The sequence below is a fragment of the Athalia rosae genome, chromosome 6 (genome assembly GCF_917208135.1).
Source record: "Athalia rosae chromosome 6, iyAthRosa1.1, whole genome shotgun sequence".
NCBI lineage: Eukaryota > Metazoa > Arthropoda > Insecta > Hymenoptera > Athaliidae > Athalia > Athalia rosae.
The window spans coordinates 8776726-8790456 of NC_064031.1; the positions used below are offsets into that span (position 1 = coordinate 8776726).

At 42.6% G+C, this 13731-nt stretch overlaps 1 protein-coding gene across 7 annotated transcripts in view; it reads right to left on the bottom strand.

Moving 5' to 3' along the window:
• Positions 1–13731, bottom strand: part of LOC105693661 (putative uncharacterized protein DDB_G0277255) — a 39745-nt gene that overhangs the window by 18584 nt on the left and 7430 nt on the right. For 6 of the 7 annotated variants that reach the window (XM_020856771.2, XM_048656651.1, XM_048656650.1 and 3 more), the window contains 3 exons: positions 1508–3200; positions 1240–1408; positions 946–1146 (listed from right to left, as the gene is read on the bottom strand). In XM_020856771.2, the coding sequence (XP_020712430.1) occupies positions 946–1146; positions 1240–1408; positions 1508–3200 (2063 nt within the window). Of the gene's footprint in view, positions 1–945; positions 1147–1239; positions 1409–1507; positions 3201–5069; positions 5880–13731 lie in introns of those variants that run through there. The other variant, XM_020856773.2, reaches the window with a different exon arrangement.

The window sequence follows — 13731 nt, forward strand, 5'->3', positions numbered from 1 at the left end:
GGTTCAATAACGGACGATCCATACCGCGACGATTCCGTTCTCTCTTTATTCTGTACAGTATGCGTAGGAACGGTTGCGTGATAGTCCAAAGGGTCGTTTCACCCTGGATTTCCTAAATATTTCACGATTTTGATAAGAAAAAACATGTGAAATATATTCCATCGCAAGCACAAAGATGAGAGATTTAAAAAATTCAATCAAGCAATCAAAATTGACTTTCAGCGACGCTCTCTTCTTTCGTCAGAAAAATTTGGCGATGTGTAAATATACCTCGTGCAGGTGATAGCTAATCGTAACTAGAAAACTTTTAAGGGAAGCGTACATTTAAATACATCCGATAAGCTTCTACGCTGCAACGCTGACAACATACATTTACATATATGAATGATTGTGTGGATGAGATGAGTCCAACATTTTCCGACACTAAACACTTTGATCATAGGACTATGGTGCGGACAAAGAATTATCTGAGAACCTGAAAAGATTTCGTCGCTTCTCTTTCCGCACCTTAGCCCCAGTTTATGATAATGGAGCGCATGCACACGTGTAAAAATTGATCGAAGCAGCACACCGTACATAAAACTTCCAGCCAAGGTCCAGAAGCAGCCCATTTCAGGATGAAGAAATCCTTTCTTTTTCACCTCGATATAATGACAACGATGATATCTAATTGCAATTAAATCACTAATAACCCAAAGACCCCTTACCTTGAAGTCATTTCCACGAATATGAAAATTGGTGAGACAACTTACGTTTATATAATAATGTAATACTCTACTACTTTCATCGACAGTTTGAACGCTCTTGGAAAAACTTATCGAAGTTTTATCGGGTTCAAAAAAAAAAGGATCCATCAGTGTTCTCTGAATCTACTTGAAAATCCAAAGGCGTCTGTCGGTGGAAGCAGAAACGTGAGTTTGCGATACGATGAAAAAATATACACACCCGGATTCGGTGGTAGCGTTGTGGTTGTTGTTGTTGTTGGCATTAAGATTATTGTTGTTGGAATTTGCGTTGGACTGTTGGATGGGATGATGGGCGCCCAACAGACAGCTCCATTCTCGCATAACTTCCTCACCTTGAGCCTCTAATTCAGACAAAATTGTCGCGTCGTCCAGTTCGTGGAGCGCTGGATTGGAATCCAACCTATGAGCAACAGCAACGGAAACGGAAAAAGATCGTTAGAATTAATAGTAACGTTTTGGAATCTCGTGATCCGATGGTCAAATTTTGCCTTACCGATGAGTCGCCTCTTCGTAGGAACTTGCATCGCTTCGCTCATAGTCCAACATGAGATCATCGGAGGCGATGGATTCGCAAGGAGATAAGGTATCGACGCTACCGGCTCGACTGAGTCTACGTCCGTGCATAGGACTGTTCTCCACACTTTTTCCGTGCAATCTTGTACCTGAAAATGACGGATGAAAAAATAATTAGCGTCGTCCTCCACATCGATTCGATGGCAATGAAAGAAAAAGGAAAAAGGAAAAAGGAAAAATCAACTCACTTGTTTTCGGATGAGACTCGACAAGAGTGTAGCTATTCTCATTGACTTGGGTGGGCACCCCTGGCTGCTCGTGACCAACCCGGAGAGAATCGTCAAAGGTAAGCCCGGGCTGATCGGCTATTTCATCGTCGAAGAATTCCCGCCCCTCGGAGAGACTTAGCGAGTTGGAGGCGTTAGTCGGCGTGCCGGGGCTGTCGTCGTCGATGGTATTGCCAGATTTTTCCATAGGGTTTTCCTTCCTTGAATTTTTACCATCGGATTGAGTGATGCTGGCGGTGGGACTGTCGAAGAGGCTATCCACCGGCGAAGTCTCGTCGTCGATAAGAGTCGTGGATGTAGCAGCGGCCGCGGCGAAGGCCGGATCCTCGATGGTCAGGAGGACCGATCGCAGGGTGTTCTTTGGCAAAGTTCCGTTCTTCGCAGCTGCCGAGACCGTCTTCAGGTTAGAATTATAGTTGGCCCTACATTCGTCGCTCGAACTGAAGGAATACTCGTCGGCCATCGCCTCCCCGTGTCCGTACTCGGGGTCATCGCTGCTGGGCGGGCTATAATCCGACTTCACCGACGGCACCTTCTCGTATCGGGATCTATCCTTGTAGACTTTTTCTTCGCCGAGTCCCTCGTCGTAGCCCTCTGACGACGTCACGGATATCGAATCGTTGTATCTGTTGTCCTTATTGATGACCCTCTGGTACTGCGACGTCCTCTCCCTCACCAAACCCGTATTCAGATTAACGTTGGCGAACGACTTGGGGAGTGTTATAACCGATATTTCCGTAACGGTGCTGTCGTCGTGAATGTCGCGTACGTCGAAACTCTTCCCATTGACGACCATCCTCAGATTTCTCGGTCTCCCGTGGCCCCGCCTGTCTATCGTCGGGCTGTTATCCAGGTAATCGATGTTCCTCACGCTCTCGTCCGCCAAGCAACCGAACTGGCTACCGACCCCCGAATCTTCCGTACCCGACCCCTCCTTCGAACTGGACGTACATTTTGACACGGTTGATATTTTCCTGCTTTGATTCGCCGCTGTTTTAGCGGTCTTCGAATTAGAATCGTTCATCCTGACGGCGTATTGCGGCTGAGGCAGATGACTCGTGTGCAACGTGTACTTGCTGATCGGTTCCGGTATGTAGGAAGACGCCCTGCTATGCCCCATTTCCACGGTGAGAGGGTTGTTGTTGTTGTAAGGTGGATTCACGGGCGAAGGTCGAAGTTTTGATCCAGAATTTGTCGACGCCGTGGTGTAGACGCGTCTGTTAGCTTGTATCTTGCTCGTCTGATTCGAATTATCGTTTGTTTTCTCCGCATTATGGGCGTTGTAATGCGCCCCGCTGTGACTTGTGCAAATGTCGGCGACCTTATCCGTGTACCTCGAAGGTTGAGGTTGTCTGAACCCGAATCTATTCGTTCTGAGAGCCACCCCGGCAGCCTCTTTTTTCGGGGGTGCCAATCTGGGCGTTGATCTGCCCGACGAATTATGCCCGCGATGATGATCTTCCTCTCGTCTCCGGTCTTGTTCGTGACCCGCTGATTTTGAACGGGGGTGAGAAGACGCCCCCGACATCTCGGTTGAAAACGAACCGTTTATCGGCATAGGAATGCCGGACGCTGGCCTGCGTCGAAACCCAAACGACATGGCGGTCCCCCTTGTGTATGGCGTGCCCCGCTTCGACGAACTTCGGTTGTCTCCCTGAAATTCAATTCATCATTTACATCGAATCGCGTCAACTAACTTCTAACTGTATTTGCAGAGATCGTACACGTCACGCGTTACGGGGTGCGCGTACACATGTGTATCGATGCACCTTCGACCTCTCGTTTATCTCGACCCCGCAGCTCATACACGCCAAGGGTTAAAGAAAATACGCATCGTAGCTGTTTGGCGAACCGACGGAAAATCGATAAAACAAAAAAAAAAAAAAAAAAAAAAAAAAAACCACACACATACGCGTATATGGGTATGCCTATAGGCATGAATAACCAGAGCACCGTATAGGTAAACACGCGATATAAAATAATCAGGAGACCTACAGCTGTGATTTTGCGTTTTGGAGCGGAGTTTGTTTTTGCAGTGTCAGAAAAAATTAATAACCAACGCACCGATCGGTATCAATTCCTAACAACGAGTATCGCGATCGATTCACCCAATTTAATCAGCAGTGCAGCATTTTTATCTCCATGGTCGTCGGATCATATCTCCGAAAGTAATGCCCGTACATAAGGTACCCGCGATAACGTTGAATATCAATTTGAAAATCTTTAGTGACGCCCGTATTTTCACCAGATCGAAAAATTTCATGTGGGTGAAATAAATTTCTCGTTATTCCGAAGTCGGCTCTGCGCGATAAAAACGCCGTGTATGCAAAGCCATTCGTGTCGGTAATTTTTTAGCAGTAATCTTGAATCGATTCAGTTCGAACGATAGGAACGAACGAGATCGTATAGTTCCAAGAGCCGCTTTGATCATACGCGACTTAGTTATACGCCGAAATAGCTCCCTCTTATCGTTCGAATCTCCATCCTTAATTGACTAGATTAACTGCTCACTTCACGTCGATAACACCGTCATGACTCAATACATCACCGATCAATCAATGGAACAAGTATATATATATATTTACGTTAGTTCATCTGCGATGTTAAAAAATGCACGTTTGTTAGTTTCGGATCCGCAGGTAGTTCGAGGATTACTGAATCTGATTTTTCAACGATGAAACTTACACGGGACCGATTAAAAAACGATTTGTACGAAACAGTGTATAGACCTGACCTTGTCAACGGAAGGGAGACGAGAGATGGAAACCTAATCACGAAGCAGAACGAGACAAGGACACGTTTCGCTCTCTGCGGCGACGCAAGATAATTATCAAAAAGTTGACGTCACCTACTAGACAATAAAATAACGATGTTGAACCACCGACACATGTTACCGTGCAAGAATATTCGTTCATTATTCTCCCATCAAATTAATCGCCCTACGTTTCGCACGAGTGAATAAATCGGTCCGATTTGCTTGCATCCGATTTGATCAGGGAAAATATACATGGAAACTAAAATAACAAAACAATTGTATGGAAACGATAAAATGCCGACTATGACGACGATATGCATATATACGATGTACATGTATGTATATCGAAACGTGCTAACGATCCGTATAGTTTAGCTATATATGAGTTCGCATGTCGTGTATCAATTTATGCTGCGGTGTATGGGTTGTACACGAGATACATAAGTCTCTGTAGCAGGTTGAAAATAAGAGCGTCGAGTATTTCGGGATAGAGTAAGTCTCTAAAAGAAAAGCAACGATGTTCGTTCGCTCTCTTTGCTAGGCTTCTGCATAAGGTATATACGTATATATATATATATATGTATATGCGTATATATATTTCCACAGTTCGTTGTGCAGCTGCATCAGGATCGTGGTATATTATATCCCTGACTCTAAAGTGTCACCGTGTACTTTTCTTCCAAGAAGTTATCCGGTCTCGTTTCAGCTGCAGTTTCTTTTTCCGTTTGTGGGTTGTACGTGTACCAAAGAGTGCGGTGCGGATCTTACCGAGCAGTTACTCTGCTGCATTTCTTCTTTTTCAGACTCCTGATCGTCCTGGGTGTAAAAGAAGGCGCGGTGACGGTAATCCATGATTCCAATTCGCAGATATAAAGCTGTATGATGTATACTATATCCTTCTCCTCAGGTGTAATCGATCGGTACAAGTGCCAGCGGAGAGTCGCAAAAAATGATCAGGATTTATCTTTGATGTATTGAAACTGCAGGTGATATCCGTTTCGTACGTTCGCCCATGTCGCGTTTCGTACGTTAATATTGTAAATTTCTTCTGATTCTGTTCGAATTTTCTTTTCCAACTTTTAAAAAAGCACCACTTTATTTTTAAACCGACATCACTCACTGACTTCTATTTTCTGCGGTATGGGGACCATTTTTTTTTATTTTTATTTTTTTTTTTTGGTGGTTCCCGATTATTTCGAGCTTATTCCTCTCCAAATACCCTGTACCGATCGCTGCGCTGATCCGTACCAATATCTGCTCTCTTAGAATTTCTATTTGGCGATTTTAGAAATGAAGGTATTTTTTTGTTTCTTCTCCTTCTTCACCTTCTTCTGTGGATGTTCAGGCGTGTGCTGATCATTAAACAGCACAACGCACCGCGACTCGATTATCAGAGGTGTCTCTTCACATCGCTGCGGTAAGTTATCTCCTGTTTCGTTCCGCAGGTGTGACGACGACGTGTATCAATTTTTTCCTTTCCTCCGTTCGGTCTCTTTGGGACACAGCTGCGAGTCCTCCGTATCGTAATGCGTGCCTAAGACCCTCTGCCTACGATGCCCAGCTCTACCACCAAGTACTGCGTGAAACGTCGAGGGGACAGAGCGCGGGCGCCCGCGAAAGAGATTGATCGGAAGTTCTGCGCCGGCGTCGCGACGCTCCTCTCAACGGCAATCACCGGATAGAGCGAGCCGACGAGGAGCTCGGGGGCGGAGGAAAATGCGGGGAAGGGAACCTCCGATGATATAATAAGCCGGAGGGCGAGAGTCACGTGTGTCGGCGGACTGACACTTTCATGCCGATCGGCAATCAGGCTCACGTTTGGAAAATCGGAGAGAAAAAAAAAAAAAAAAAAACAACCATCAAGCACCGACGCCCCTGATAGGAGAATAAATCAATTTTCGTCGAGAGACTCTGTGAAAAGTCTTTCTTCGAATACTGCCGCAACCATCGTCGTCGAGTAATGAATTTTTCGATTACTCTTCTCTCTGGTGCACCTGAAAGCGCAACCCACATCGCGCTAGTGTTTAGCGGTAGAGCTTCTCGCTTACGTAACTTTTGGCTTACTTCCAGTTTCCTCGGACCGATTGTAAGCAAAGTTGCAAGAAAATCAATTGTTTCGGTAAACAGGTATAACCAGAAGCAGCAGCCCGAGAGAAGATTGATGAATTCTAGGGTTTCTACTAAAAACGAAGGTCCGTACTGTACCCTAGGTTCTTGGGTATTGATCGCATGACCTTGACAAATGTCACAGGGGTTTTGCTGCAGCACCCTCTCGTGCGACGTTTACCATAATCGCTCGGATTCACCCTTGCATGGTCGAAGTCCCGAGTTTCTCCTCTTTTTTCCGCCCTTGAATGAGATGCACCTCCGCGCCAGGCGCTACGCGGTCATTCTTCGAGAACTGCGACCACCACTTCGGTGTTCCGTTGCGACGACTCGTACATGGAGACTCGTGACCTGCGGCCGCACAACAGATATCGGAATGTATTATGAAACTGTTCGCCACGCTTGAATTCTACCCACGCAGAAACTTCGGGTGCGTCATCGTCCACATGCACCGCCATCATGTGCGGTGATTTTTTTAAACACCCCTCAACAATGTGACACACATCCTCCGCCTCCGCTTCTCGCTGTACCAGAACACCGACCGATAATTGTGCGATCGAGCGAGTCTAGAAGCAGATTTTATTAATAGCGCCCCATTTTTTACCAGGCCATTTATCCGAGTGGATTTTTTTTACAGATAAAAGGATAGCGGCTGATCTTGACAGTTGAGATAACGTCCCGTAGATCCCGTAGGATCCCTCGTAAAACCTGTGTATGATTTTTTATATTCCTCGATAAGTTTTTTCATTCTCTTTTCCAAGGATAGCTTCGAGCGAAGTTGATTCGCGAACAGCGAATCCGGTCTAGCTGCACGCGATCTTTCTCTCGGTTCCTTAGTTTTTACCGTTCATTAAAGGCCAATATACATGCAGATGAGGTTTCTTTTTTCTTTCGTTCCTTGGCGTCTGTATAGGGTCCCAGTTAGGCCTCAGCCATCGATGATCACGGCTAGCGAACCTATAACGTAATTACTCCAGCCGAACGAACTTCCGAATAATTTGACGTAGAAAGTACGTTATGGTTAGTGGAGTTCAGCTATGGGGGTGATCGTTGAACGGAAATTGTCGATAATTCGTTCTATCGAATAATTGATTAATCTGGATAATGTTGATCGGTGATAATTGTTCAGACGTTATTAAATACCCCGTGGAGTGGCCATGGCGCGGGTGCGGACCAGACGGTAATTATCGTCATCCGAGTAAATTGGCGGTGAATAAGATTACTAGGATCAAAAAAGGAGAGAAAAATATAAAAATTTTGCAAATTTCGTCCTCTGAATACTCAAAATTTGAATCAGACCTGGGAGGCCCGGTCCAAGCTCCCCGAAGATTTATGGATCAAGGTGAAATTCATAGGGATATATGCCGCCCGTATAAAATAAGAACGGCTAAAATTCTTCGCTTTGCCGATGCACTTTTGGAACTGAAACTAAAACCAAAACAGCATCGGCACAAGATCACTCGAGATAAAACAAAAAGACAATAAGGGTGTGGTGCATTCGCCCCATTAGTCTCTGACTAAAGCAATTAAATATAGTTGGCCATGACTGTGGCGATGGGTACGTCTATAATAAAAGCGAGTTCGTCGGTCTGGTGAATATCCAGATAATTTTCATCCCCTCCACCGTGTATATCGGAATGAAAAAATTACCGCGTCAGGCAGTCGTTGCCTCCCAATTGAAAATGAAGCAGCAGACGGCGAGCGTGAGCCATTTTGATTTCGCGTTTCCGTCACCCCCGTATAAATTCCATCGATTCGTTCAATTTACGTCCAATCTAAGCGCTCTAAAATTTGCCCGTTTCTCGGCATGGGTCGGTCTCGGCAGAGTCTGTGCGTTATTGACCGACCCGAATGTTGCAAGGTGGTAAAATTTTCTTCGGAAGACAGAAAAAACAAGGGTTGAACGCAACTCGAGCGCGCTTCAAATGTACGATGTAAATGCATTGCATTCTTTAAGAAATCTCACCTCATTTCGATGAGGCATATAAATCGATATAACCGATAATATAATCTCATAAAGTGAATTCCTATGTACCTATTACACGTCTAAGGTTTCGTTGGAGCTCTAAAAGGCTCAATGATACAGCTGAGGGGAATTTAAAGCAGTTTTTCAGTCATCGAAATTACGTCGAAATTTTCGCAGGACGTTTGAATAGCCGCTCAAGGTGTCTACTCGTCATCCTCTACATAGAATGAAAAAAAATAAATAAATAAATAAAGGAAAATAAATGTCGACCGAATGAAAAAATGAAAAACATTTTTCACCCGTATTCACTGCCGATTGTGAGTGTGGAATTTATATGTACCGTTGAAGATACGGTAGAAAGTTATAAATTTTCGTACCTTAGTTTATTCGTTCTCTTAGAGAGTACGCTACTTGTATTTTGCAGGATAATAATAAGTAAAAGGAAAGAACATTCTCTCCGCATCCAAAGCGCTTCTTCACGCGCTATGATAGAATTTTATACATTTAAGTTTCAGCCGGCTCGCGCATCCGAGTGAGTTAATTAATCGTAATTATATGGTTGACGGAATAGCGGAGGAAGGAAAAAAAAATAATAATAATTCAACTCTCAACATTACGTACTTTGCACGTAACTTGCACATCGGTATACCAACATTCCCGTATCGCCGTTCACTTTGCGGCGAAACCTGTGCAATTTTTCATCTTCGAATTCATTGATAAAATAATCATATCTAATCATATCTAATTAAACATTTTTATCTACCCGCTGTTCGTCGCCTACACAGTGCGGAGGATCGGTTAACGAGGGTTTGAATATTCAAGGTCACGACGCCGGCAAAATTTTCGAATTTGCTTTGCGGGGGTCTTTTCTTATTTTACACGCGTCCCGCGGGGCGAAGAAAAACACACGCGACCGTATCCAGTAGGTAATGAAGCTTCGGGGGATGAGTCAGAGTGCGTCGCGACGCCGGATCAATAAGGCTGAGGCGTTCGAAAGGGGCGTCTATCTTTTTTTCTTACATCATATTCCCGTTTTGTTTCTCTCCTACGAAATGTTCTCGATCCCCAATTTCCTTTCGTCATTTCGTTTGTAGTTAGTGGAAAAAAAAAACAAAAAAAACCCCAAGAAATATGAGAAGTTTCACGCGCCCGTTTCGTTAATGTGAATTGAAACGGCATGCTTCGTTAATGTCACGCTGTATATTGAATTGAAACACTAGTTATAAACTGGATAAAATGTAAGAACGAACGAACAATAAATCCATATCGATCTAACGAACGGCTCTCGAAGATTAGAAGTAACAGTTTCGCAGGGATTGAGATCGGGACCTGCGGCCTGCAACGTGCGATCGGTATAGAAAGTTGAAAAGTCAAATTTATATAGCCATTCATAAACCGAACATTGCACGAATTAACAATAAGTTTCGCAATATTTCGTGCATGAAATAAATAGCATAACGGATCGTTCGGAACTGAAAATGGAAGGGGGAAAATGGATAGCAATGTCGTGGCGAAAATTAGAAAAATTAAAAAAAAAAAGTAAAATAAAACACATTTCTCGTACACATTCGACCCTATACACGAATGAAAGTACCTGCAGACTAGAGAATAATATATATGCGCTCCTAAGGGCCGTTGAACTTTACCAACTAAGGTATAGGTATAGGGTATGTAGGTATGAGTGCACACGACTATATAACGTAAAGTTGGCTGCAGAGAGCCGTCAGAGTGAGGCAGGCGCCAGCCAGGAATCGAGTTGGTACATCGCTACGTATATCCACATGGTGTACGTACGTACATAGATATTATCATCTGAACCTAGGTACGTACGTACACACGTATGTACCTACCTCTATGCATTCTTCCATTCGTATAGATAGGTTTCCGGAGACCTCGGGATTTTACGACCAACTACTAGGTGGATGGATGTGTGCGAGATGCACTGCAGGTATAACGGTCAAGCAGTCGTCAAAAACCCCATGTGTATTATACCTATGGGCAGCGATCGATGTGGCAGATAAGGATTGTATTTTTCTTCCTCACATCGCAGAGCCGAGGGAAATAGTCGGTGGCAACGGTAGATTATTTCATTCACCTACGATCGCGAATGGATAAAATCCTCAACAATGAGTATTACGCACACGCGTACGATAATTATTTGCAAAAGAATCGAGTTTTTTCAGTTGCAAATCCGCATAGCTACGCGATCGGTAGGTATAACGTACACGTGTGATTCGTAAAAACAACGCGCCTGAGGAGGGCATGGGAAAGCTATTGTGCGCGATGGAATATATCCTGTACAATTTTATTAATTAGCGAAGAAGAAACGGAACGAACGAAGGAAAGAATATCGCGGGCGCGGCGTAGAACGAGGCTGTATAGCGCAGGCAGCCGCAGGATCAGCAGCGGGTGGAAAATCGAGCGATACGTATCTTCGCGTAAGACAATGGTAACTAATATAACTATAGTTTCCTGAAGATGCCTTCGAATCGCCGGTGTAAAACACGCGGTACAGATACGTGTACCGAAAGAAAAAACGAACCAACAATAAGCAACATCAGCGGCTCGCGAACTATAATAAGAATGAGGTAATGAATCGCTCTGAGAAAGTTTGGAGAGAGCATAAAAGAGCCTGGAGGAACGAATGTACTTTACGATGTACGAATATAACATACATATCCGTGGAGGAGGATCGGAATGGTGAGTATCGTTCGCTTCTCATTTATTGCGGGTACAATTTTTCATTCGTTCCTATTTCTTTTTTTATTCTATTTTCGAATTACACGAGCTACGCGAAGCAATGACGAGTAATTAATTCGGTTGTATTTTGTCGCGTGTGAAAACAATTCACGCCCGATTTATAATTCTCTCAGTCGAAATCAGGCGTTTGACAACAAAAAGAAACTAACAACGAATGTCAACGATCGTGGTAAATCGGTTATATCCAATCCGATTACGGTTGTCAATCGGTTTTCAACTATTATGACAAATAAATGGTGGTTGTAAATCTTTGAATTGTGTAACGGTACGTAACATAAGGAAAAAAAAAAATCTCCCGCACGTTACAAGTCAGATTTCTAAATAAAATAATCAATCGATATAGGAAGTTGGTAGGAATTTGTATACCTAGACCAAAACTGCATCGGTACGTTGCAGGTGTTATTTTGAGATCTCGGATTCTTTTAGATTTTTTTAACCGAAAATAAAAATTCATGGTATGACCCTATCGAACAGCGGTCATTATGTATATCGTATACCGTGATAAGACTTCACTTCACGCTCCACTCTCCGAAAGTATATCAAGTTTCTATCCAGTCTTTATAATTGATTCGTGATTTATACGATTACCGATGACGATGATAATAGTACACGAATTATTGTTGCTATGAATAATAAAAAAAATTCACTCCACCATTATCCTCCAACGATATATCATAAGAATCGGTATTCGGGTTCGAAAGCAGGTCACTCGCAAAGAGAGGCTTCAACAACCAAACGTTGCAGCTGTATCTGCCGATTCACAATCAGACAGAACCTGTATACACTATATTATAGGTATGTTATATGCATGCAACAAATCTATATACGTATATGTAATCTATAGCCGAATTATACGTGTAGGTGCAATGGCAGTCGCTTCCGCTACGAGTGCAAGAATGAAATTATATTCTCAAGAAAAAAATATCTGCGGTAGATTTTTGAAGTTCAATTAGAAAATTCTTAATTTGCAGAAACTCGTTAAAACGTTAATTCCACGTAACGATCCGTGAGGAAAAAAATAAGGAAATACAGAGGTACCTTGGATGAGAGCGACTTAATTGATGATCAAAAAAAACTTTCATTGCCAAATGAACGATAATTCACAATGATATCTTCCTCATGTTAATAATTCTGCAATTACGGGCGCCAAATATAGAGAAGAAATTAACACCGTAACGTGATATCATTTGTCTATATGCGAATAAAAACCCACGTGATTTACTACAGGCCGAATTTAACACTGTATAACGTAATAATTAGCTCGTTAACCAGAACCAATTAATCTCATTAAAAAGTGAGAAGCTAGATGAAAAAAAAGAAGAGACAGAAATCAACCGGCTCCGTACGGAAAAACGTAAAATCGGTGTCATTACAATTTTTGCACATCGTATGAAATGAGAAAAAGTCATTTTTTCGCCAATATTCTTTGTCAGGATGACCCTAACTAGCGCCTAATTATTTCGGGCGATGTGTGTTAGAAAATGAATATACATCGTACGGGATAAATTTCTCCGTGGATATGGAAAATTTATGTGAAAATAATTGATTCGAATAATTGTGGTTATACGCCGGTGGTAATATGGCCGTGGAGGATATAGTATACGTATATGTATATAAATCGCGATTTCTTACATATATTTACTAGAAAGTTACATATATCGGCGGTATTTACCCATCGTGATGATTTATTTATCATCACACATGGATAGACAAATGCGAGGGTATCAAAGGTACGGACGGCAGAAAATCTAGACCGGTTATTAGGAGTTGATTGAGCTCGGAATGCAGGTGTTTCAGATCGAGAATCTTAATGTTGAATGAATTACACGCACGTATTGGATATCCAATACCTACCAGTCGAGCTGCTGCAGCTACTATTCGCATTAGCTAATGAGCTCGAAAGGCGTCAGCTCTACATATAACGGGTTAGTTAATAACGATCATTAATCGCATGTGTGTACCATAAGATTGCCTTTATTGGGGGCTCGCGCGTATCGCAAATTCACGTATGGATATGATACACGAACGCGTCCAAAGAATTCAACTGTTCTTTCTTCTTCTTCTCTCTCTTTTTTCTCTTTTAACATCACAATCGATTAATATTCTGAATATCATTCCGTTACGCAACCAAAAAATTCTACATCCTTATGACGGGTTGAAAAGAATTATGATATAAATTTCCGATGCGGTAATTGAATAGAATATTTAAAATACTTATTACGCGAATAAATAATCAACCATCTAGTTTGATTCAATAGTGGAATAAAATTTTTCAATAATAATTTGAACAACAAGAGAAAGAGAAAATAAAGTCAGATGGTTGGTCAGATTCTTTACAGTAAAATAATTGCGACGTGTGAAGTGAAAAATTGAAGAAGAGTTTGCTAGTTATACGTTAAAAATTGTCGAGATCGCAATAATTGAAATGTTTAAAGCAGAACACATATGGTACATAGAATGCATGTATGTACATTAGATGTATTTATTAGTCAGAGCGTGTCGACGAAGAGCTGAAAATCGAGAGTAAAAGAATTGTGTGGACACTGCAGTTCTGGAGCGTATAAAATACCAACTGGTTACACGTAGTTGTGGTCGTGA